The following is a 23,897-nucleotide window of genomic DNA, read 5'->3' as shown; positions in this document are numbered from 1 at the left end:
ATACTGATTTCCTCAGCAAAATACTGATTTTCAGGTACAAGAATACTGAAATGCTCTGACAAAACTTGGCAGCTCTGATAATTGGAGTGCATTCTGCAGTGGTGGAGGGAATTAATGTTTTGGGTTCTGAGAGGGGTGCTGGTGAAGTGGACTGCTTTGTTCCTGGATAATTCATAGAGTCATGTGGCACAGACCTCCACTGAGTCTGCGCTGACCATCAAGCACCCATTTTACACTCATCCTCCACTCATCCCATTGTAAACATATTCCTTCATCTTCCCCCAGATTTTACCAATCACGTGAGTGAGATTTACTGTGGCCAGTTATAGCTTACCATCTCGCTTATATTTGGAATGTGGGAGGATACCAGAGCACCACTGAGAGCATAGGCAGTCACAGGGAGAACGTACAAACAGTGCCAGTCAGGATTAAACCAGGGTCACTGGCCTGTGAGGCAGCAGCGCCACCAATGTGGCAATGACTTGAGCTTCTTTAGTATTCTTGGAGTTGCAGGCAGGCAGATCATATTCCATTGTACAACTGTGTGGCTTGCTTGAACATTTCAGAGGGCATTTAACAATCAACCTTAAGGCAGCATGGGAGGTGTTGAGGGTGATGGCAGTCATCATTCTACTCTTTCTAGTCATCATTATTAAAACTGGTTGTTTTCCAAATTTCTGTTTAGTAAATGAATTAATACTCCATGATGGGATTTGAACACAGCTCTGGGTTCAGGTGACCTAATTATTCAATTAGTAATCTAACTGTTGCATTAGCATCACCACCTTTAGATACTTGTACAGTTTTGATACTAATAAAAGGCCTATTTTAGTTGACCTAATAATCAGTTCAACTAAGCAAGTCCTGATAGATGGGCTTAAACTTTTCTTTATGTAATTGACTGTGTATCATGCAATCAACCAAGGATAGATTTAATATTTAACCGAGACGGGATTGAGAAGTCAGATTTTTCACGCCTATGTACTTGAGCTGTTGGTTGGAGGAAGAATGTTAATCATTTTTGGTTGCTATGGAGCTACTTTTAGGAGTCAATGCTGTTTGTTAATACTTTCTAAATTCCTTTATGTTTTGTAAATGACATATTGAATGATGCAAGTATTAATGCAGAATAACTGCATTGTTGAAACTTGAAGTAAAACAGAAAGTGTTCGAAATCCTCAGCAGATTAACTAAGGATGAAAGTTACTGACCTAAAACAAAAGCTTTTTGTTGTACCTCGGTACACGTGACAATAAACGCCTCACCTGCTGTGTATAGATTAATGCCTTGAAATATCGACAGGGATTTCCCCAGGTTTGGATCTGTAATACGGGGATTTAGTAGGATCACACTTATCTCCTGAACCATAAGGCTGTGGATTCCTTTATTAGAGCCAGGCTGACTCTTGTTAGGAGTGCTGCACCTTGAGGAATGTTTTCTTTTCTTTGACCAATCTTTTCTTTGACCAATGGGGAGACACTCTCCACCACTTCTCCATGACAATGCCATTTATGCTGCACGTTCCTTAAACCATTACAATGTCTTTAAAATGCCTGACAGAGGTAGTCATTGGTTTATTTTCCCATCGGTTGCAATGAAGACTCAACCTTAACAACCCCAGGATGTCCCAGAAGAACCAATTAAGTAATTTGTAATGGGCCTGTCCAACTTGGGCAACTCGTTAGGCGACAGCACATATGACAATACCTGCGTCAACCTACGGCAGCAAAAATTGTCGCCACGGTCATCGAAAACTTTTCAACATGGTGAAAATTTTGCGGTAGTCGCCCAAAAAAACGCTTAACTGGGACAGGCCCATAAATGAAGCCTCCAATGTAAACATAGAATAGTGGAACTATTACTGCACAGCAGTAATAGTTCAACCTATCTAGCCCATGTTGGCTTATTGTATACAACCCTACTTCTCTCTGTATTATCTCTCCCAACCCTACTTCTCTCTGTATTATCTCTCCCAATAATGTAACAATGCACGGAGCCCACTACCACAATTGGTATCTAGATAATGTACAGGCAAGGTACTATATTGATTTTGGTTGAAGGATAAATATCAGTTTGAACTCACCACCTGCTCTTGACAGTGGATTCTACCTGAGAAATTGAACATCCCATCTTCAGGATAATACCATCTGAAATGGGACAATCTCAAAGCCATGTTTTATTTCAGCTGACCAAAACAGCTAGTGAGCACAGGTAAAGTGCACCCAGGCAGACTTATGTCCCCTTCTCTGCAGCCTTTAGTGGGGGGGCTGCTGTTACATGTTCAGTGTATTACTGTTCTGTAATGTGTTGGTTGGACATGTTTCTATCTATGTATCTGTGACATATGTGCATATTTCAGACTCATGTTTGTCAATTATCTTTTGCAGATTTGTGTGTTCTACAACAAGGGCCCTGGACAGTTTGGCAGCTGTACCTTCAAGGATCAGTGCACCAGGCTTCATGTCTGCCTCCATTTTGTCCAGGGCACCTGCAAGTTTGGGGCACGTTGCAAACGCTCTCATTATTTCCAGGATAATAGCACATCATCTGTTCTGGATAATCTGAGCAAGGAGCTGATCAAATGCATGCCTCAAATCTATCAAAACCTGTACAACATCAAAAATTACAAGGCCGGCAAAGGTGAAGCAAGTGAGAAAAGCCAACACTCCATGACTGCAGCTCTGGCAGGTCTGTGCAAACACTAGACATCACTAAAAATAGGATGAAGGAAGTATCAAATAATTGGGTCTGCGAAGAGAATATTGATTGATTTCATAGGAATTAAACAGGGACAGAAGTTATGCTGCTTGATGTCCACTCACATCAAATAGGAAACCTGTCTTTGGTGTTGGGTAAAGTACATCATAAGGAGACAAGGATTGGATAAGTTCAGCATGATATCAAAGGTCTGTTAAATTCATGGGAAGATTGTTGGTATTTGGCTCTTATTTCCTTTAGTGTAAAAGATTAAGGGATGAGCTAAATGAGTTATTTCTGGTGATTTGGATGTTTTCTTCTATTGCATATATTTATTTTGCTGGGAAGTCCTGTGCAAATGGATATCTGTTCAGGAAATGGGCTGCTGGGAGCAGCGAGAAAGCAACTCTCCATACCAGAAATCAGAAACATTACACTCGATTCCAACTGAGGCTGAAGAACATTTGAATGCTGTATGGATGATGTGTGTGATTGGGGGAGGAGAAGGGAAAGAAGAGGGAGGGCGAAGAGGAGGGGGAGGAAGTGCTGGGGGATGAGGAGAAATGAGCCATGCCTGTGAAGTTGGGGGCTGTGCGTGAGTGGTAGAATATTGCATTGGGGAATGGGTTGCATTGGGGGAACGGGTGAGTGGTGGAATATTGCGTTGGGGGAGCCTGCACTTAGTCCAGTATATTTGACAGTTGGGAGCAGTATTTGACAGTGGTTATAACAGCAGGATGGTTAACTCCTAAAGATTTATAGTCCTTAGCAAATTAACATCAGAGAAGAGATGGGCAAAATTATTTTTATTGTGATCTGAAATGCATTGTCTACAGATGCAGATTCAATAATTACTTCTGAAAAAGAATTATATAAATACTAAATATGTAGGACTTTGGGGAAATGCAGGATGTTGAGACTCAAGTGGTGAGCTCTTTCAGATAACAGTTAATGGCTTTCTTCTGGCATAAGCACAGTTTAATGGCTTTCTTCTGAGCTTGGGGTTCTGTTAAATGGTCTGAATTGACTTTGGTGAAAGGGCTGCTCAGGAATCGTTCTGCATTTTTAGAATAATTGTAGATCAGCAGTTCAGCTGAATGTTTGAGGTTGACTCTTTATGATTTATCACCCACAGGGAGGAGATCTCAATCCCGACTCTCTTCAAGCAACTCGAGTGATGATGCGGCCAGTGAGGAGATTTGTCTCTATTTTGTCTGGAAGAATTGTAGTTTTGAAGGTACTAACGTCCGAACAGGATCGATCTCCGAAGCAGGAAAATTAATTCTGCCCACTGCATAAAATAAGTGTTTTTCCAAAGGAAGCCAGTTATAGTCAGTCATACACCGTGGAAACAGGCCCTTGGACCCAACTTGCCCACACCAGCCAATATGTCCCAGCTACACTAGTCCCACCTGCCTGCTTTTGGCCCATATCCCTCCAAACCTGTTCTATCTAACCTTGTCTAATTGTTTCTTAAACGTTGCGATAGTCCCGGCCTCAACTACCTCCTGTGGCAGCTTGTTCCATACACCTACCACCTTTTGTATGACAAAGTTACCCCTAAGATTCCTATGAAATCATTTCCCCTTCACCTTAAACTTGTGTCCTCTAGTCCTCAAGTCCCCAATTCTGGGTAAGAGACTGTGCATCTACCCGATCTCTTCCCCTCATAATTTTATACACCTCTATAAGATCACCCCTCATCCTCCTGCACTCCAAGGAATAGAGTCCCAGCCTACTCAACCTCTCCCTATAGCTCAGACCCACGAGTTGTCAACATCCTCATAAATCTGCCCTGTATCCTTTCCAGATTGGCAACATCTTTCCTATAACATTGTACCCAGAACTGAATACAATACTCTAAACTTGACCTCACCAATGTCTTGTATAACTGCAACATGACCTCCCAACTTCTATACTGAATACTTTGACTAATGAAATCCAATGTGCCAAAAGCTTTTTTGACCACCCAATCTACCTGTGACTCCACCTTCAAGGAACTATGTGCCTGTACTCCTAGATCCCTCTGCTCTACAGCCCTACCATTCATGTGTAGGTCCTGCACGTTAGACTTTCTAAAATGCAACACCTCACATTTCTCTGTATTAAATTCCATCAACCATTCCTCAACCCACATGGCCAACTGATCAAGATCCTGCTGCAATTTTTCACACCCATCTTCACGATCTGCAATACCACCCACTACTGTATCATCTGCAAACTTGCTAATCTAGTTGAAGGGACACTTTACATTTGTGTGGATGGTCCCATCCCAAATCTACACTTGTTCTTTCAATTTTCTAGAAAAATATTTCACTAAGTGAGACATGAAGTTAGATTTTTAAAAGAAAGTTTAACTGCATATGATAATCCTATTCAACCTAATCCAAATCTAACCATTGGGTGGCGCAGCAGTAGAGCTTTTGCCTTGCAGCACCAGAGATCCGGATTCAATCCTGACTGGGTGCTGTATGTACAGAGTTTGTACATTCTCCCTGTGACTGCGTGGGTTTTCACCGGGTACTCTGGTTTCCTCCCACACTCCAAAGATGTGCAGGTTTGTAGGTTAATTGGGTTCTGTAAATTGCCTCTAGTGTTTAAGATAGTTTTAGTGTACGGGGTCAGCATGGACCAGGTGGGCCAAAGGGCCTGTTTCTGCCCTGTATCTCTAAAGTTTAAAGTAAAGTTTAAAATCTCTCCCCACTTAATATAAATTGGCTTTAGGGTTGGATCTAGCATTATCTCAGGTAAATGTCAAAAGATCACAGAAATATATTTGAGGGATAGGGTATAGAAATTGAATTTTCACAGCCCTGTTAAACTGGCTTCAACAATAGGTTCTGTTAGAGTGAATAGAATTGGATGGGGAATACGGTGGAGACATGTAACTCAATTCCTGCAATACAAGAGAGCAACAGCCACACTTGAAACGGATAAAGGCTTCTGAAGTCATCTCAAATTGGCAATACTGAGTTCCGCTGTATTCCTATTTGTGTCAGGATAGGTCACCAAGACTTTTCTTGTGCTGATGTTGCAATCATAACCTGTGAAATGTAAGGGATCATACAGCTTATATAAATGATGCATTCTGATAATGATTAGTAAGCTTCTCCTTCAATATTCAGTTGCCCTAAAGTCCTTCTCATGCTTTCAGACCCAATTGTCTTCTTGAAAGCCACACTTCAATTCCCCATGGACTGGTGTTCTTTTTACACCGGACTAATGTTAATTGGCTCAAAAGTTGGAATCTTGTCTCAACAGTAGAGTGGCTGTTGTGGTTGGAGGACTATCATCCCAGTCTTGGGACATCCCTACAGGAGATCATCAGGGCAGTGTCATCTTTAGCAGCTTCATCAATAATATTTCTTTCATTTAAGGGCCACGTGGGAATGTTAACAGATTATTGCACTTTGAACAATTCTATCTAATTCTTTAGCAAATGATTCAGAATGGGAGGGGTAGTTGAGTGCTGAGCCACCGAGAGATCAGGTTGGTTCGTGCGAACCGAGCGGAGGTGTTGGGCGAAGTGATCGCCAAGCTTACGCTTGGTCTCACCGATGTAGAGCAGCTGACACCTAGAGCAGCGGATGCAATAGATGAGGTTGGAGGAGGTGCAGGTGAACCTGCCTCACCTGGAAAGACTGCTTGGGTCTTTGGATGGAGTCAAGGGGGGAGGTAAAGCGACAAGTGTAGCATTTTCTGCAGTTGCAAGGGAAAGTACCAGGGATGGGGACGGTTTGGGTGGGAAGGGACGAATTGACCAGGGAGTTACGGAGGGAATGGTCTCTGCAGAAAGCCGAAAGGGGAGGAGATGGGAAGATGTGGCCAGTGGTGGAATCCCATTGGAAGTGGCGAAGATGTCGGATGATTATCTGTTGTATGTGACGGCTGGTGGGATGGAAGGTGAGGACAAGGGGGACTCTGTACTTGTTATGAATGGGTGGGGATGGGGAGTGAGAGCGGAGCTACAGGATATAGAGGAGACCCTGGTGAGAACCTCATCTATAGTCGAAGAGGGAACCCCCGTTCCCGAAAGAATGAAGACATCTCTGATGCCCTGGTTTGGAACACCTCATCCTGGGTGCAGATGCGGCGTAGACAGAGGAATTGGTAGTAGGGGATAGAGTCCTCATAGGAAGCAGGGTGGGAAGAAGTGTAAGAAGCAAGCCTCTTACAAGTTAGCATTATGAAGAAAGTTAATGTCATTACCATGATCAGGTACCTACCGTCAATATTCTGTGGTTTACTCTTGTTCAGAAAGTTATCAAGAGTAGTTTGATAAATAGCAAAGCAAGTCAGAGGCTGGTTATCTTGGAGTAAAGCCCCTGTCCCACTTACGTGTCCTTGGCACGCTAATTACGTGACCTCGTGGTCGCGTTGAGGCGCGACGGTCCCGCAAAGGTCGAGCGCGATTTTGTGCGCCCACACACGCCCGCTGGAGGGCGTGACGTCATTTGAAGATGGACACAAAATGCTGGAGTAACTCAGCGGGACCGGCAGCATATGTGGTGAGAAGCAATGGGTGATGTTTCGTGTCGAGACTCTTCAGTCTGAAAGAAGGGTCTTGACCCGAAACGTCACCCATTGCTTCTCTCCAGAGATGCTGCCAGTCCCGCTGAGTTACTCCTGCATTTTGTGACTATCTTCAATTTTCTTGGCCCCGCTCTGGGTAGAAGTGGGGGCGGATTCGGACCGCAACGGCCGTGAGCCCCAGGCCGAGTTCGGCGATCGTTTGCCTGCTTCTGCTGCTGCTGGAGGCGAGACGTTGCGTCACGCCAGGGTCTTGGGCCTGTCCCACTTTGGCTGTCAGTTACGCGACAGGCCGTTGGCGCGCAAAGATTTCGTTCACTACAAAAATTTCGGAGCCCCGCGCGATGTCGCGCACAACTACATACACCTCCGCGCTTCTAAGTGGGACCGACCCCGCACGGCCACATGATGCCCGTGCGCCTCAACGCGATGATGAGGTTGCGTAATTTGCGTACCAAGGACACGTAAGTGGGACAGGCCCTTAAGTGATTCACCTCCTGATGGCCAAGGCATTTCGTTCCGAGCTCAAGGTCATTCTGGATAATGTAGAAGTGAGAAAGGGTCTCAATTAATCAAGCAGTCTGCTTCATTAGCATCCTATGCACTCCGCTAAACCCTCGTAACCTTTATCACTGGGATAAAGGCACTGAAGTTTGTATCATTAACAAAATGAACTACGATGACCAGCTCGGGCTGCTCCATCAGCACCTTCCAAACCTTTGACCACTAAGAAGGACAAGGCAGGAACACATCGCCTCGGGTCCCACTCTGAGTCGCACAGCTAGCTGACTAGAAATCGTACTGCTTTCCTGCATTTTCATCGGTCTAAATTCTAGAACTCCAAACCCAACAGCATTGGGAGTACTTTCACCACCGGGAATGCAATATTTCTTTGCTATCTTTTCAAGTGCAATTGGCGAAGGGCAAGACATGCTGTCCTTGGTAACTGTCGAGATCTATTGAAAGTGAAAATAAAGGAAAACATTCTGCATACCACTAATAGTTCTCATGAATGGTGTAACCTCAAAGGAACTCACTGCAGAAAAATGTATCCTCATTAATAATTAGCATTGAATGAGGTTTAAACTGTTGAGCAGGGGAGAAATTTGTCTTTGAATGCTAACACTAAAAGCATGGGAGAGTATTAGCCGGCACTTTACTTCATAGGTTCATGTCCAACAAAGGAACTAAATGTGTGAGGGAAGCTGATGCTCCCCCAAGCATGTAGTATTAGTGGTCAAGACAAAGCTTGATTTCTGAGATCAGGTATCAGACGACTGGCATCATGTTTTATTACAGAGGCAGAACATTGTTTAGTAACTCTGAAGGACATCCAGAAACTGGCAAGCCTGTTGCAATCTGCAAACTACTCTACCCTTTACCTTTTGGTTAAAGTCGTTGGTTTTAGATGCAGCATATTTCACAATCTGGTGTTCCTGTTCATCTGAGATACACTGAGCAGTGGAAAGGAGCAACTTTCTTGCCATCATTTAAAAGTGGACCCTTGATGTACCCTCCTGTGACCTCGTACTTTGTCTTTTGATTTGTTTTATTTGTGCTATTAATCTGTTTAAGACCAAGGCAACTGTTCCTCTTCTGATGAGCTGAGCCTTGATGCTTTCATCGTTGGTCAGTCAGTTATCTTGGTTCCCTGCATGAAGAATTATTACTGCTGCCTTAACAATTCCTGGATATATTAAATAGATGTTATAAAATTGTTTTGCACATATTTTCGATGTACTCAGCCCTTGTATCTCAAATCTTGTATTGAGTCTGCAGAATTTAGTCACGGTGTTTGTGTACTTTAAGTCAAACCAAAAAGGAAAACAAATCACAAACGTGTCTTAATACTAGTGTTGGAGTAAAGGGCCTGACCCACTGTACGAGGTCATTCAAGAGTTCTCCCGAGTTTCCCCTGATTCGAACTCGGAGAATTACGGTAATGGCCGTTCGTAGGTACTCGGGGCTCTCGTGGACATTTTTCACAGTGCTGAAAAACTTCACAAGTTACCGCGTTTCCCGAGTACCTGCCGTTAGCATTACGAGCCACTACAAGACATCAACAAGCTCCGACGTAGCTGCTACGTACATTCTACGTACTTACCACGAGTTTGATTATTGAAAAACTCTGGAGAGCTCTTGAATTACCTTGTACAGTGGGACAGGCCCTTTAGTGTCATACAGCAAGGAAACAGGCCCGTTGGTTCACTGAGTCCCTGCCGACTATCACCACCCATCTATACCAATCCTAAACTTTTATTCTCCCCACATTCTCATCAACTCCCCTCTACTCCTCGCCCACATGCTGGGGGCAATTTACAGCTGGCAATTAACCTACCAACGCGCATGTCTTTGGAAGATGGGAGGAAACCAGAGTACCCAGGAGAAACCCATGCAGTCATAGGGATAACATGTAAACTCCATCCAGGTAGCATCCAAGGTCGGGATTGAGCCTGGCACTGTGAGGTGGCGGCTCTAATTCCTGCGCCACTGACCCGAAAGAAATGACCTATACCAATAATTCTGAAGATTAACAGAGCCTGAAATTGAGAGTCTGTACAATGGTCCAAACAAAGTGTTAAGATACAACTGATATCCTTGTCTTCCATAAGGTGAACTTCTCTATCAATCGGAACTTTCTCTTGTCCTTGAAGTTTAAACAAGCCTTCTTGTACCTTGCCTGCCCAGCCAAATAAATAAACCTCAGTTATCTTCTCTTCCGTCGTTTTCTAACATTTTGGATTTCTCAAGGTCCATCTGGGTAACTTTACCCCATTTCCCGGTGAGAGTACTTTAATTTACATAACATCCCAAATACATTGTTCAAGAATTCCGTGTTCTGTATTTGTTGTCGTTCCTTTATGAGCAATCCAGAATTTTCTGGGTTTTTTCTTAAAGCTGAAAACAAAATCTCTGTTATTTTCCCCCTTTCCTCCCACCTGCCAACTATCCATTTGCCAACTATTCCCTCCTCACCTGGATCCACTTATAGCTTGCCAACTCATCCTACTTCACCTCTTTATTCTGGTCATTTCTCCTCTATTGTTTCAGTCTCTTATTGTCTCTTAAAACTTGCACTCTTGTGTCTTGAAAAAATATAACGCTTGAGGCACAGTGGAAACTGGAATACTGATTTAATTTTGACTGAAGCTAGTCTTTATCCTCTGAGAAACCGTTCTCTTTGAAAGATGTTGAATGTTTGGGTGAATGTTGAAGCACGCTGAAGAGGAAAAAGTTATTTCGACCAAAGCATCAAATGTGATGTATTTAAACTAATCTCTTCTTGTTGATTCTGCATCGTACAGATAAGTGTATGAGAGTTCACTGCAAGCTTCCTTATCAATGGCAGATTTGCGACGAACTGTGGAGAGATCTCTCAAATATGGAGCAGATTGAAAAGGACTACTGCGATCCAAACAAGACCAGGTACAGCTAGTTTTATCCCAGGGGTGTTTCATGTTGGGAAAGTACTTTAAATTGTTGAGTAAAAGCCCTGCTACACTTTTGATGCATACCCAAGATATATAAACTACTAGAATGTTTCTTAGCCAAGGAATTCCAGAGATGTGGAATAGTGCTGTGGTCCATGGTCTGAATCCAGCAAGGGTTGGGTAAGGCCGGGTGCATATTATAATAGAACTTCTGGTTGAGTTAGTTTGGCCCTTGCAGTGACAATTTACCTCATGAATGATCTGGGTCAGTATTTTACCTGGGTCTGAATGATTTGTCTCCTCGGGTCTGGGGCCTGAATGCCTCTGGCCCTTGACCATTCAAAGTGCAGAAGGTACATTCAGGATATCGAGAACATAGATTTGGAGCACACGGAAGCCCTGCATAAACTGCAAGAGTGCAGCATCTTATAAACTAACCACCCACATGCTCTATCAGGCCTTCTGACTGGCATCGTGTGCCACCTCAGAACCTACAAAACCAGAGTATTTCCCCCAATCCCTGGAGATTAAGTAAAAGATACTGGGACTCCTCCGTGATTTAGTTTGTGCAGGGGATTGCCATCACAACCAGGGACTGAGGGTTCAGAGAAGATTCCCACAACCATTGCCACCTTGAAGTAATGAGGCTGAGTCAACATTCCAAGAACCGGTATGTATAAAAATAATGAAGTTGCCATCATGCAGTCTTGATCTGTGAAACACATGGTGGAAAATGGAGTCAACCTATTGGCTACTATTTAGGTCTCTCACTTATGCCTCTGGTTCCTTCCTTTTCCTGCTTTCGCTGTTCCCCTATTTTTTGTGATTAACCACTGCGACATATGCATTGTGGTAATAATTGGCTAGGGTGATGGTTGTTGGGCGGGCTGTATTGTTTGACTTGACTATCCATGATGAAAACATTTATATTCCGGCCACAATATAAATGTATTCCCATATTTTGATATGTTCTTATCACAGATCTGTGAATGTTAATTTTGAATCCATGATGAGCGATTTGAGTCCAGTCCGGCGCCTTTCCACAGCCTCCTCCGTAAAAAAACCCCCACATTACATCCTCACCACCACATGGCTGTGGTTCTGGAAGGATGAGTTTGGAAAGTGGATTGAATATGGAAAGCAGGTGAGTCTCTTCCTAGTGCTTTTTTCAAACAGAACTTCCAATCAGATGGGTCACAATAGTTTGGAAGATGCATCGTAGTTGTGTAAAACTCTATTGAGGCTCCACCAAGAGTGTTGTGTTCATTTCTGCACCACAAGGGGGAGGAAATGAGACACGGGTTCACCAGAATAATACTCTGCCGAAATTAATCACAACAATTTGCATAGATGAGGCTTTTATTCCTTTGTATAGAAAATTAAGTGATGAAAATAAGGTATTTAAGATGCAAAGAGTTTGAAAAAGCTGATAGTGAGAAACCATCTTGTTTGGAAGCAGAGTTTAGAATAAGTATCATAACCTCAAAGTATCATAACCTCAAAGTATTCTGGAAGATCAGGACCATTAGCAAGTATACTCTAGATTAATTGTGCCTTTTGACATCCGAGTTTACACTGGCTCCTTTAGTTTAGTTTAGAGATACAGCGTGGAAACAAACCTTTCAACCCACCGAGTCCGCGCCGACCAGCGATCCCTGCACATTAACACTATCTACACACGCTAGGGACAATTTACAATTTTACCAAACCAATTAGCCTACAAACCTGTATGTCTTTACTTGCATGCCATCCAGTCAAATCATACCATACTTGTGTAGAATCAAGCCATACACAAGTACCAGAGGTAGTGCACAGAGAAAAATGCCAAGTTTGTTATTACAGAGTTATAACGTTCAAGGTACAGCGAAAGTGCAAATTTAAAAAAAGTGCAAGGTATGCAATGAGATAGATTGGGAGATTGAAAGTACACCTTGGCTTATGGGAGAAGCATTTAGTTGTCTGATAACAAAGGGTAACAAGCTGTTCCAGAATCTGATAGTATGTGCTTTCAAGTTTTTGTATCTTCCCCTGACGGAGACAGAAGCAGCGATTGGAATAATGACTCTCAACTGAGTTACTCCAGCAGTTTGTGTTGTTTCATTTTAAAATTAGGAGCCGATGCCGCTGGTCTGCACCAGCGAGCACGTCTTCACCACTTCACCTGACTCTTGTTGCGGCTCACATATAGCCCCCAACAGGACGCACTTTCTACCGGGAGCTGCTACTGATAGGATGTGCTCAGTCACCGTGGGGCTCCCTCCCCTTACCCGCTGTTGCTTCCAAGGTGGAGTTGGTTGGCGACTTTGGGGGAGGAGGAGGTGGTGGCGATAGGTGGAGAAGAGAAAGGGGGGGAATCAGGCCGGTGGTGGTCGAGCAGTCAAAGCCACTGCCGACAGCAAAAAACAGCAGCAGTGAGAGGGAAGGGAGCCCCATGGTGACCAAGCGCGTCCTTCCTGTGGTGACGACTGCCCGAAGAAAGCAATGTCCTTGAGGCTACAACATGATAATCACCAATAGCCGTGTCACCGAAGAAAGGCTCGCTGGTGCACTTTGCAAGTCAGGAGTATGGTTTAAATGCGCAGCTCTACACAGCTCGAAAGACGATGGGAACTGTGGATGGGTCGGCAGGTCAATAGACAACAGATGCAGAAGTAGGCCATGCGGCCCTTCGAGCCAGCATCGCCATTCAATGTGATCATGGCTGATCATCCACAATCAGTACCCCGTTCCTGCCTACTCCCCATATCTCCTGACTCCGCGATCTTTAAGAGCCCTATCTAGCTCTCTTGAAAGTATCCAGAGAACTGGCCTCCACCGCCCTCTGAGGCAGAGAATTCCACACTCACAATTCTCGGTGTGAAAAGGTGTTTCCTCATCTCCGTTCTGAATGGCTTACCCCTTATTGTTAAACTGTGGCCCCTGGTTATGGACTCCCCCTAACATCGGGAACATGTTTCCTGCCTCTAGCGTGTCCAAACCCTTAATAATCATATGTTTCAATAAGATATCCTCTCATCCTTCTAAATTCCAGAGTATACAAGCCCAGCCGCTCCATTCTCTCAGCATATGACAGTCCCGCCATCCCGGGAATTAACCTTGTTAACCTACGCTGCACTCCCTCAATAGCAAGAATGTCTTTCCTCAAATTTGGAGACCAAACCTGCACACAATGCACCAGGTGTGGTCTCACTAGGGCCCTGTACAACTGCAGAAGGACCTCTTTGCTCCTATACTCAACTCCTCGTGTTATAAAGGCCAACATGCCATTCGTTTTCTTCACTGCCTGCTGTACCTGCATGCTTACTTTCATTGACTGATGAACCAGGACCCCAGATCCCGTTGTACTTCCCCTTTTCCCAATTTGACACCATTTAGATAATAATCTTCCTTCCTGTTTTTGCAACCAACGTGGATAACCTCACATGTATCCACATGAAACTGCATCTGCCCACACCCCAACCTGTCCAAGTCACCCTACATCCTCCTCACAGTTCACACAGGCACCCAGCTTTGTGTCGTCTGCAAATTTGCTAATGTTACTTGTAATCCCTTCATCTAAATCATTAATACATATTGTAAATAGTTGTGGTCCCAGCACCGAGCCTTGCGGTACCCCACTAGTCACTGCCTGCTATTCAGAAAGGGACCCATTAATCCCTACTCTTTGTTTCTTGTCTGACAACCAATTTTCTGTCCATGTCAGCACTCTACCCCCAAGACAATGTGCCCTAATTTTGCCCACTAATCTCTTATGTGGGACCTTATCAAATGCTTTCTGAAAGTCCAGGTACCCTACATCCACTGGCTCTCCCTTGTCCATTTTCCTAGTTACATCCTCAAAAAATTCCAGAAGATTAGTCAACCATGATTTCCCCTTCGTAAATCCATGCTGACTCGGGCCGATCCTGTTACTGCTATCCAAATGTGTCGCTATTTCATATTTTATGATTGACTCCAGCATCTCCCCCACCACCGATGTCAGGCTAACTGGTCTATCATTCCCCGTTTTCTCTCTCCCGCCTTTCTTAAAAAGTGGGATAACATTAGCTACCCTCCAATCCACAGAAACTGATTCTGATTCTATTGAACATTGGAAAATGATCACCAATGCGCCTACGATCTCTAGAGCCACTTCCTTACGTATCCTGGGATGCAGATCATCAGGCCCTGGGGATTTATCAGCCTTCAGTCCCATCAGTCTACCCAACACCATTTCCTGCCTAATGTGGATTTCCTTCAGTTCCTCTGTCACCCCAGATCCTCTGGCCACTAGTACATCAGGAAGATTGTTTGTGACTTCCTTAGTGAAGACAGATCCAAAGTACCTGTTCAAATCTGCCATTTCCTTGTTCCCCATAATAAATTCACCCTTTTCAGTCTTCAAGGGTCCAACTTTGGTTTTAACTAATTTGTTCCTCTTTACATACCTAAAGAAGCTTTTACTATCCTCCTTTATATTCTTGGCTAACTTGCCTTCGTACCTCATCTTTTCTCTCTGTATTGCCTTTTTAGTTATCTTCTGTTGCTCTTTAAACGTTATCCAATCCTCTGGTTTCACGCTCATCTTTGCTATGTTATACTGTTCTTTTATTTTTATACTGTCCCTGACTTCCCTTGTCAGCCATGGTCGCCCCTTGGAATCTTTCTTCCTCTTTGGAATAAACTGATCCTGCACCCTCAGTATTATTCCCAGAAATACCTGCCATTGTTGTTCCACTGTCATTCCGGTTAGGGTATCTTTCCAGTCAACTTTGGCCAGCTCCTCCCTCATGGCTCCATCGTACCCTTTATTCAACTGTAACACTGACACTTACCATATTATGGTCACTACCTCCTAATGGCTCCTTAACCTCAAGTTCCCTTATCAAATCCAGTTCATTACACAACACTAAATCTAGAGTTGCCTTCTCCCTGGTAGGCTCCAATACAAGCTGCTCTAAGAATCCATCACGGAGGCACTCCACAAACTCCCTTTGTTGGGGTCCAGTACCAACCTGATTTTCTTAGTCTACCTGCATGTTGAAATCCCCCATGACAACCGTAGTATTACCTTTACGACATGCCAATTTTAACTCTTAATTCAATTTGCACCCTATATCCAGGCTGCTGTTTGGCGGCCTGTAAATAAGGCCCATTCGGGTTGTTTTACCCTTACAATTCCTCAGTTCTATCCATACTGACTCTGCATCTCCTGATTCTGTCACCCCTCTCAAGGGACTGAATTTCAATCCTCACCAACAGCACTACCCCACCCTCTCTTCCCACCTGCCTGTCTTTTCGATTGGACGTATACCCTTGAATATTCAGTTCCCAACCCTGGCCCTCTTGCAGCCATGTCTTTGTAATTCCCACATCATACTTGCCAATTTCTAACTGAGCCTCAAGCTCGTCCACTTTATTTCTTATACTTCGTGCATTCATATACAACACTTTGACCTCGGTATTCACCTCCCCTCTCGCATCGATCACTATTGGCCATGACCGTACTCTCTTATCCCTTCTAAAACTCTCCTTCCCATTAGTTCGGGAGTCTTTTGTAACTTTTCCTGTACTCGCTTTCCCTTTAACTCCATCTTTATACTCCCAATTTGTCAATCCCTACCCCCAGTATTTAGTTTAAAGCCACATGTGTAGCACTAGCAAACCTGCCTGCCAGAATGTTGGTCCCCTTCCAGTTAAGGTGTAACCTGTCCCTATTGTACAGGTGACCCCTACCCCAGAAGAAATCCCAGTGGTCTATAAAGCTAGATCCTTGCTGACTGCACCTCACTAGCACGAGGCGCTGGAAGCAATCCAGAAATATAAATAAATACATCTCTCTCTCCCTCTTTCCCCCCCCCCCCCCCCATTCAGTTAATATGATCTGCTTGTCTCTGTCGTTCACTCCAACTGCCATTTGAAATGATGCACCCACTCGGTTAATACGTTGTGCTTGTTTTTGTAAAACAGGAAGAGGGGCACTCTGCTGCTAGCATAACATCCACAGAGCTGGAGAAGGCGTTTTTGGCAGACAATGGGAAGGTGGAATTCACTGCAGGAAAACACAAATACGAGCTGAATTTTAAAGGTGCCGTCACTATAAAATAATGGGTTTCAATTATCTGTTGAATGGAAAACATTCCTTAATGAAATATGAAAACTGTAGTGAGAATTTCTTTGAGTAAAAATTGATCATGATCTGAATCCAGTTTCTCCCCCCCCCCCCCCCCCTTGTTCCTTCCATTCAGCCATGCAACAAACAAATTCACACATTGGCTCTCACAGAGAAGTCCGGAGGAGGCCCAAGTTCATCTCCGAACAGGACACGAAGAGCCAGATACAAAAGTATGTAATTCTCATCGATAATATTCCTGAAGAAGCCCTTTTTAGTAAAAGATTACATAGAATATATGCAGAGAAAGGTGATTGGGCATCAATCTAAAAACACATATGGTATCTGATTGGTTCTATGGAGGCAGGTATGAATTGATTCTAAACATTGATCAGACACTATAGTTGATTTGTGGGAACTGATAGGTTCTTAATTTTAAACAGTTGTTGAAACAACTTCTGATAATATATTTTCTGCACTGAGTAGTGCATTGGCGCTTTATCTAAACCCATAAGGCCTCATTTGCTTGGAATAGCCTAGGTCTTCCCCCTGGGTTCGGGGATTGATACCGACTTTCACATTTTTACACCATTATCTGAGGCTCCACTGTGAATAGAAAAGATCCTATAACAATTTGATGTGGAGCAGGATCATTCTCCCTGGTTGGAGAAGAAAACTACAAATGCTAGGTATCTGAAGTAGGTCAAGTAGTATCAATGGAGAGTGGATCAGAATCCATGTCTAGGGTTAAGGACCCTTCATCTCAACTGGGTAAATAAAATAAAAAATGCAACTATGATAAATTTCAGCGAGAGGAAGAGTTGAAGTAAACAGAGCAAATAATGGTCATAGGGTGCAGGCCTGTGTTGCCAAGATAACAATCATTTTTAAAAGTAATTTTTTGAGTAATATTTTTGAGTTGGCAACAGAAAAAAACATTAATTAAAAAAACCAGGTACAGCCACAGAGGGAGACAGTGTGTGTGAGAGAGAGCGAGAGAGACAGACAGAAGGGGAGGTATATATGGTAATTCCTGAGAACTTCAACATACCTAGGTGGAAGATGAGCTACTATTCCTTCAGCTTTGATTAGACACCTTTGCAGAAATGTAGAAGGCTGAAGAATAGAACTGAGGCAGAGAGTAAGAGTGCCAAGACTGGAAGCTCAGGACTCCCTCTGAGTGAATAGAGATGTTCTACAAGTTGTTAACCAGTTTATGCTTGGTTCCTCCACACTGAGCACTGAATGCAGTACACAAAATTGGAAGGAGTGCAAGTAAATCACTGTTTAATGTCCCTGGATGATGGGAAACAAGAAGGTAAAATATTGCATCCCCCATGGTTGCATAAGGAAATGCCATGAAAAGGGGATTAGTTAATAGGAACAGAAGAATGAGCCAGCGTGTGTCATGGAGAGAACATAAATAGAACCGAGAACAGCACGGTACAGGCATAAGACTGCGGCTCAAGATGTTTGTGCTGAACATGATGCCAAATTAAACTAATCACTTCTGTCTGATCTATTCCCTGCACATTCATCTACTTATTTAAAAGCCTCTTAAACGCCAATTGTATCTGCTTCTACCATCACTCCTGGCAACGTGTCCCAGGCAACCACAAATTTCTGTGTAAAAAACTTTCCGTGTACATTTCCTATAAATATCCTCCTCTCCTTAAAACTATGCCCTCTAGTATTTGACATTTCATCCATGGGGAAAAAGATTCTGACTGTCCACCCATTCTGTGCCTTTCATAATTTTATACATTTCTATCAAGTCTCCCCTCGACCTTTAATGCTTCAGAGAAAACAATTCAAGTTTTTCCAACTTCTCCCTCGAATTCAGTCAGCAATTTGGTAAACTTCTTCTATACTCTCTTCAAAGCCTCCACATTCATCCAGTAATGGGGTGATCAGAACCGCAGACAATACACCAAATGTGGCCTAACCAGACTTTTATAATGCTGCAGCATGACTGATTTTTATGCTGATTGTCTTGACTGATGAACGCAAGCATATGTTGCTACTTTCAGGTTTCTATGGACTTGGACTCCAAGATTCCCCTGTATGTCAATGCTGTTAAGGGTCCTGCCTCTATGTTCTTCCCTTATATTTGAAGTGCAACACCTTGCACTTGCTTGCAAACTCCATCTGCCATTTCTTGCCCATATCTGTAATTGATCTATATCCTGCTGTATCCTTTGACGGCCATCTTCACTGCTTGCAATTCCAATTTTGATTTTGTCACCCATCTACATTTTTGTCCAAGTCATCTATATACATCACACAAATAACAGAGGTCCCACCACTGCTCTCAAACCTCTGTATTCGGGTTTGTATTCAGCATGTGCCGCAACAACTTTTATTTTGGACTGGCCTTGGGTTTCTAATGAGTCCTATGGTATTATGTACAATAGAGTAGGTCTTACCTTCACATTCCTCCATCATTACTGAGATCGAAGATCACATATAAAGTGAGTTGGGGAAGAGGATCTCTGGAGTGATTGGAGAATTAATGTGGGAATATCGAGGGGGGGTGGGGGTTGGGGTTATGATGTCAGAGTGAAAGCACTGGGAGATGAAGGGCTTTGGATGGATGATAAAATGGTCAGAAAGCAGCAGACCTTATGAAAGTAAGATTTTAATTGATCTGTTTCGGGACATATGACAATAAAACTCTGGTCTCTTGACTGCCGATTTAGTGTGAGGTTTGTAAAATGACTGGAGGGACATACATCAGATGATTTGAATAGTTGGGCAGATGATAGAGACTGGGGGTGGCGGGATGTTGTTGGGCAGATGATCTGGGGGCATTTATGGGGTGTGGGGGGTGATAATTAATAATGCAAAGTTAAATAAGGTACCAACCTTTGTCACTGGCACATAGCATGAAATTCTAATGCTGAACTAGGACTCAAAACACCCATCTTGTTGTTCTTATGAATCTTGTAGAACTTAGCATATGTTTGACATCACTGCATCTGTCATAAGCCAAAAACCTGTCACTGGCATATGGTGACATAGTAACATGTGGTGCTGTCTCTTTGAGCAAACATATCATAGACACAGAAGTACCAGCAATAATAACCACTTGGTTACTGTAAATTATGTACAGTAGCACAAGCAGGAATGTGCTGAAGGCTGGGTAATCTGTTTTCTATTAAAGTGGATTGAAGAATAAATATTGGGCAATTACCTAAGGAGAACTCCCTTGCTCAAGATATTTCCCAGTGACCATTCTGTGCTCCTCTTTGGACACTCAAGCCTTAGTTTAACATCTCCAAACTTGCAGCTTTTACTTACTATCGCAATGGAGTGATTTGGCCCAGATTTATGTCTGGATTGCTCACATCTATTGATGACATTTGCATCATTTGGGGTAGAAGAAAAAGTTGAACAACAAAATAAATATAATTTGAAAACTGGTTGGGGATTTGGTAGTGAAGGAACAATGGGAGGAACTGAATGCCACTCCATATGCTATTTTATTACTGACTGATGTAGATACATAATTACTCTTTTGACAGCCAAGGAAAAGCAGGACATGAAAGTTTGGGCATCACTCAAGGAAAATCTCTTCCAGCACACTGGGATAAATCAGCACTGCCAGATGTGAGCTATAAGGTAAAATCATTCAGCAAGCAGTGATGTCTTGAGAGAATTATGTGTAGCTAAAGGTTGTATGCTGAGGGGTGGGTAAAGATACGAAGTAGGTATATCCCTTTCAATTTCTCACTTTTTCTCTTTTTTTCCTTATCTCACTTCACTTCTTTGTTTTCTCCTTCAGGCTATACAGCCCCATGGGGTCTTTCTTTTCTATTTCTTCTCGAATTAATAATATCACTACTTTATATAACATTCTCTTTCTTTCTATTTCTTGCTTTTCTTACTCTTTTGTTTTACTATTAAATTTAAAATAAGAAGTTGTACACAAAATGTAATATGTTATTCATGTCTTATATTATTGTACACTACTTCTAATAAAAATATTAAAAAAAAAAAAAAGGTTGTATTCTGAAACTACTTATGTCGAATTCTTCAAGGATCTATTTTGATGGAAGTACCTGCTTAACGTAACTGAGTTGTTCCCTCTGAAAGTGTTGCTGATATTTCAGATGATTACGTCAGCAGCAGAGCCTTTCTTGATCTTTTTAAAAATCTGTGAAAGTTGTTGGAATGAATAGGCTGCTCTTCAATGAAACTTCTCAGTATCTTCTCATACTTCTTCATTGCTCATCCTAATGAAGTAGTAGATTCAAGGAACTAGCTGCTGGTTTACAAATAAATGTATAAAGTGCTCAGTAACTAGTGCAGTTTAGGCAGCACCTCTGGGGAACATAGGTTATGTGTCGGGTAGGGTAATCGCAGGATACAGGTCGGGGGGGGGGGGGGGGGGTCATAGATGGAACACTCAACTATGTGTTCTATAGTCTGCTCTTGCTTTCCCTCCCAGCAGACGGAACAAGGATAGAGTTCCCCTAGTCCTTGCCTTTCAGCCCACCAGCCTTGACATCCAATATCATCCTCAAACATTTCCATCACCTCCAACATGATCCCACCACCAGTCACATCTTCCCATACCCACCCATTCCTTCCACAGAGACATTCCCTCTGCTATTCCTTGGTTCACTTATCCCTTCCACCCAAACCACACCTTCCCCAGGTACTTTACACTGCAACCACTGGAGATAAGTGTATTCATACCCCTTGAACTTTCCCGCATTTTGTCACGTTACAACCACAAACGTAAATGTATTTTATTGGGATTTTATGTGATAGACCAACACAAAGCGGTGCATAATTGTGAAGTGGAAGGAAAATGATACATGGTTTTCAATTTTTTTTACAAATAAAAAACTGAAAAGTGTGGCGTGCAAAAGTATTCAGCCCCCCTGAGTCAATACTTTGTAGAACCACCTTTCGCTGCAATTACAGCAGCAAGTCTTTTGGGGTATGTCTCTACCAGCTTTGCACATCTAGAGACTGAAATTTTTGCCCATTCTTCTTTGCAAAATAGCTCAAGCTCAGTCAGATTGGATGGCGCACGTCTGTGAACAGCAATTTTCAAGTCTTGCCAGAGATTCTCAATTGGATTTAGGTCTGGACTTTGACTGGACCATTCTAACACATGAATATGCTTTGATCTAAACCATTCCATTGTAGCTCTGGCTGTATGTTTAGGGTCGTTGTCCTGCTGGAAGGTGAACCTCCGCCCCAGACTCAAGTCTTTTGCAGACTCTAACAGGTTTTCTTCCAAGATTGTTCTGCATTTGGCTCCATCCATCTTCCCATCAACTCTGACCAGCTTCCCTGTCCCTGCTGAAGAAAAGCATTCCCACAGCATGATGCTGCCACCACCATGTTTCACAGTGGGGATGGTGTGTTCAGGGTGATGTGCAGTGTTAGTTTTCTGCCACACATAGCGTTTTGCATTTAGGCCAAAAACTTAAATTTTGGTCTCATCTGACCAGAGCACCTTCCTCCACATGTTTGCTGTCCCCCCCACATGGCTTGTGGCAAACTGCAAATGGGACTTCGTATGGCTTTTTTTCAACAATGGCTTTCTTCTTGCCACTCTTCCATAAAGGCCCGATTTGTGGAGTGCACGACTAATAGTTGTCCTGTGGACAGATTCTCGCACCTGAGCTGTGGATCTCTGCAGCTCCTCCAGAGTTACCATGGGCCTCTTGGCTGCTTCTCTGATCAATGCTCTCCTTGCCCGGCCTGTCAGTTTAGGTGGACGGCCATGTCTTGGTAGGTTTGCAGTTGTGCCATACTCTTTCCATTTTCGGATGATGGATTGAACAGTGCTCCGTGAGATGTTCAAAGCTTGGGTATTTTTTTATAACCTAACCCTGCTTTAAACTTCTCCACAACTTTATCCCTGACCTGTCTGGTGTGTTCCTTGGGCTTCATGATGCTGTTTGTTCACTAATGTTCTCTAACAAACCTCTGAGGCCTTCACAGAACAGCTGTATTTATACTGAGATTAGATTACACACAAGTGGACTCTATTTACTAATTAGGTGACTTCTGAAGGCAATTGGTCGCACTGGATTTTATTTAGGGGTATCAGAGTAAAGGGGGCTGAATACTTAATGTTTCAGTGAATTTTCATCAGCATGAGGAAAAGATAGAAAATCAGCAAGTGCCCAACCTACTTAATTTATCTCTCCCCCCCCCCCCCCCCCCCCCCCCCCCCCCCCCCCATAGAGCAAACCCTCCCCGTTGGATTGCAACCTTGTCGTGGTCGGGGAGCTTGTGTGCCTCAGTGACCCCTAGAGCAAAGCCAGCAGGAGATTCGTCTCCTGTTAGGGTCTCCCATGCTGGACAGATCGAAGGGTAGAGGCGAGATGAAGAGTGATCCACTGGTCCTCCAGGTTGGAGGTTGAGCACAGGGCTAACAACCCTGTCTCGTAAAACAAATATGCTACGGAAACAGCAACTGAAGGAATCAACACTACTGAGTGGAGGAACTTTGTTGCTGCCCTACATGCCAGGAGGCATAATAGGCAGTAAGTAAGTAAGTAATAGAGCAAACCTCCCAATTTCAGGAATCAACCTTCTGAACTTTCAATGCACTCCATTTATCACAAGTATGTAGTTCTTTAGTATACCGGACCAATGCACAATCTTTCAGATGGGGTATCGGCACTTTATAATGGCAGTAAAATGCTTCTTTTGTTGTACTCAAATCATCTTGAAGTCGAGGATAACATTACACTTTCCTTTCTAGATGTTTGTTGAACATCTAGAAAGTCATTGATACATATACAAGGACATCTAGGTCCTTCTGAATGCCAACATTTTTCAATTTTTATATTCCACATTTTCTGTTGAAAATATCCTGAGAAGTTCATCCATACAAGTCTGTAGCGATTTGTTTTGGAGGAGTTTAAGAGGTTTAGCAAAAGTGTTCCAATGTCTGAGCTACAAAAGTGCAAAAATCTAGAAGTAAAACCCTGGTGGAGTTCTGGATAATTTGGAATTTGCCCAGAGCTGGCTTCCAGAACAAACAGGAGTACTGGTATATACTTTATGCTGAAATAGGAAGTTCTTTATTTTGCGTACAGTGTAGTTACTTTAATTCTACAGCATGAGCATCTGAGCAGGCCAACACCACGATTCCATCAATGGCTAAATATTTACCT

General features: G+C 43.2%; 1 protein-coding gene and 1 long non-coding RNA gene across 2 annotated transcripts in view; one reads left to right on the top strand and one right to left on the bottom strand.

The window, feature by feature from the left end:
• The window catches only part of parp12 (poly(ADP-ribose) polymerase family member 12), a 50,022-nt gene that overhangs the window by 14,213 nt on the left and 11,912 nt on the right, over window positions 1-23,897 (top strand). Inside the window, exons 3-9 of the mRNA XM_033024395.1 lie at window positions 2,388-2,688; window positions 3,833-3,934; window positions 10,533-10,653; window positions 11,640-11,802; window positions 16,608-16,725; window positions 16,886-16,982; window positions 20,274-20,370. Of these exons, the coding sequence (XP_032880286.1) occupies window positions 2,388-2,688; window positions 3,833-3,934; window positions 10,533-10,653; window positions 11,640-11,802; window positions 16,608-16,725; window positions 16,886-16,982; window positions 20,274-20,370 (999 nt within the window). The remainder of the gene's footprint in view (window positions 1-2,387; window positions 2,689-3,832; window positions 3,935-10,532; window positions 10,654-11,639; window positions 11,803-16,607; window positions 16,726-16,885; window positions 16,983-20,273; window positions 20,371-23,897) is intronic.
• Window positions 8,581-22,633, bottom strand: LOC116975373. The gene is made up of 4 exons (XR_004412611.1): window positions 22,624-22,633; window positions 18,995-19,054; window positions 14,113-14,118; window positions 8,581-8,596 (listed from the first exon to the last, which is right to left on the bottom strand). It is a non-coding gene; the product is annotated as an uncharacterized LOC116975373 (long non-coding RNA).

This window comes from Amblyraja radiata, chromosome 7, assembly GCF_010909765.2.
Source record: "Amblyraja radiata isolate CabotCenter1 chromosome 7, sAmbRad1.1.pri, whole genome shotgun sequence".
Taxonomy (NCBI): Eukaryota; Metazoa; Chordata; class Chondrichthyes; order Rajiformes; family Rajidae; genus Amblyraja; species Amblyraja radiata.
Note: the sequence above shows the minus strand (reverse complement) of the source record. Positions and strands in the feature narration are given on the sequence as shown.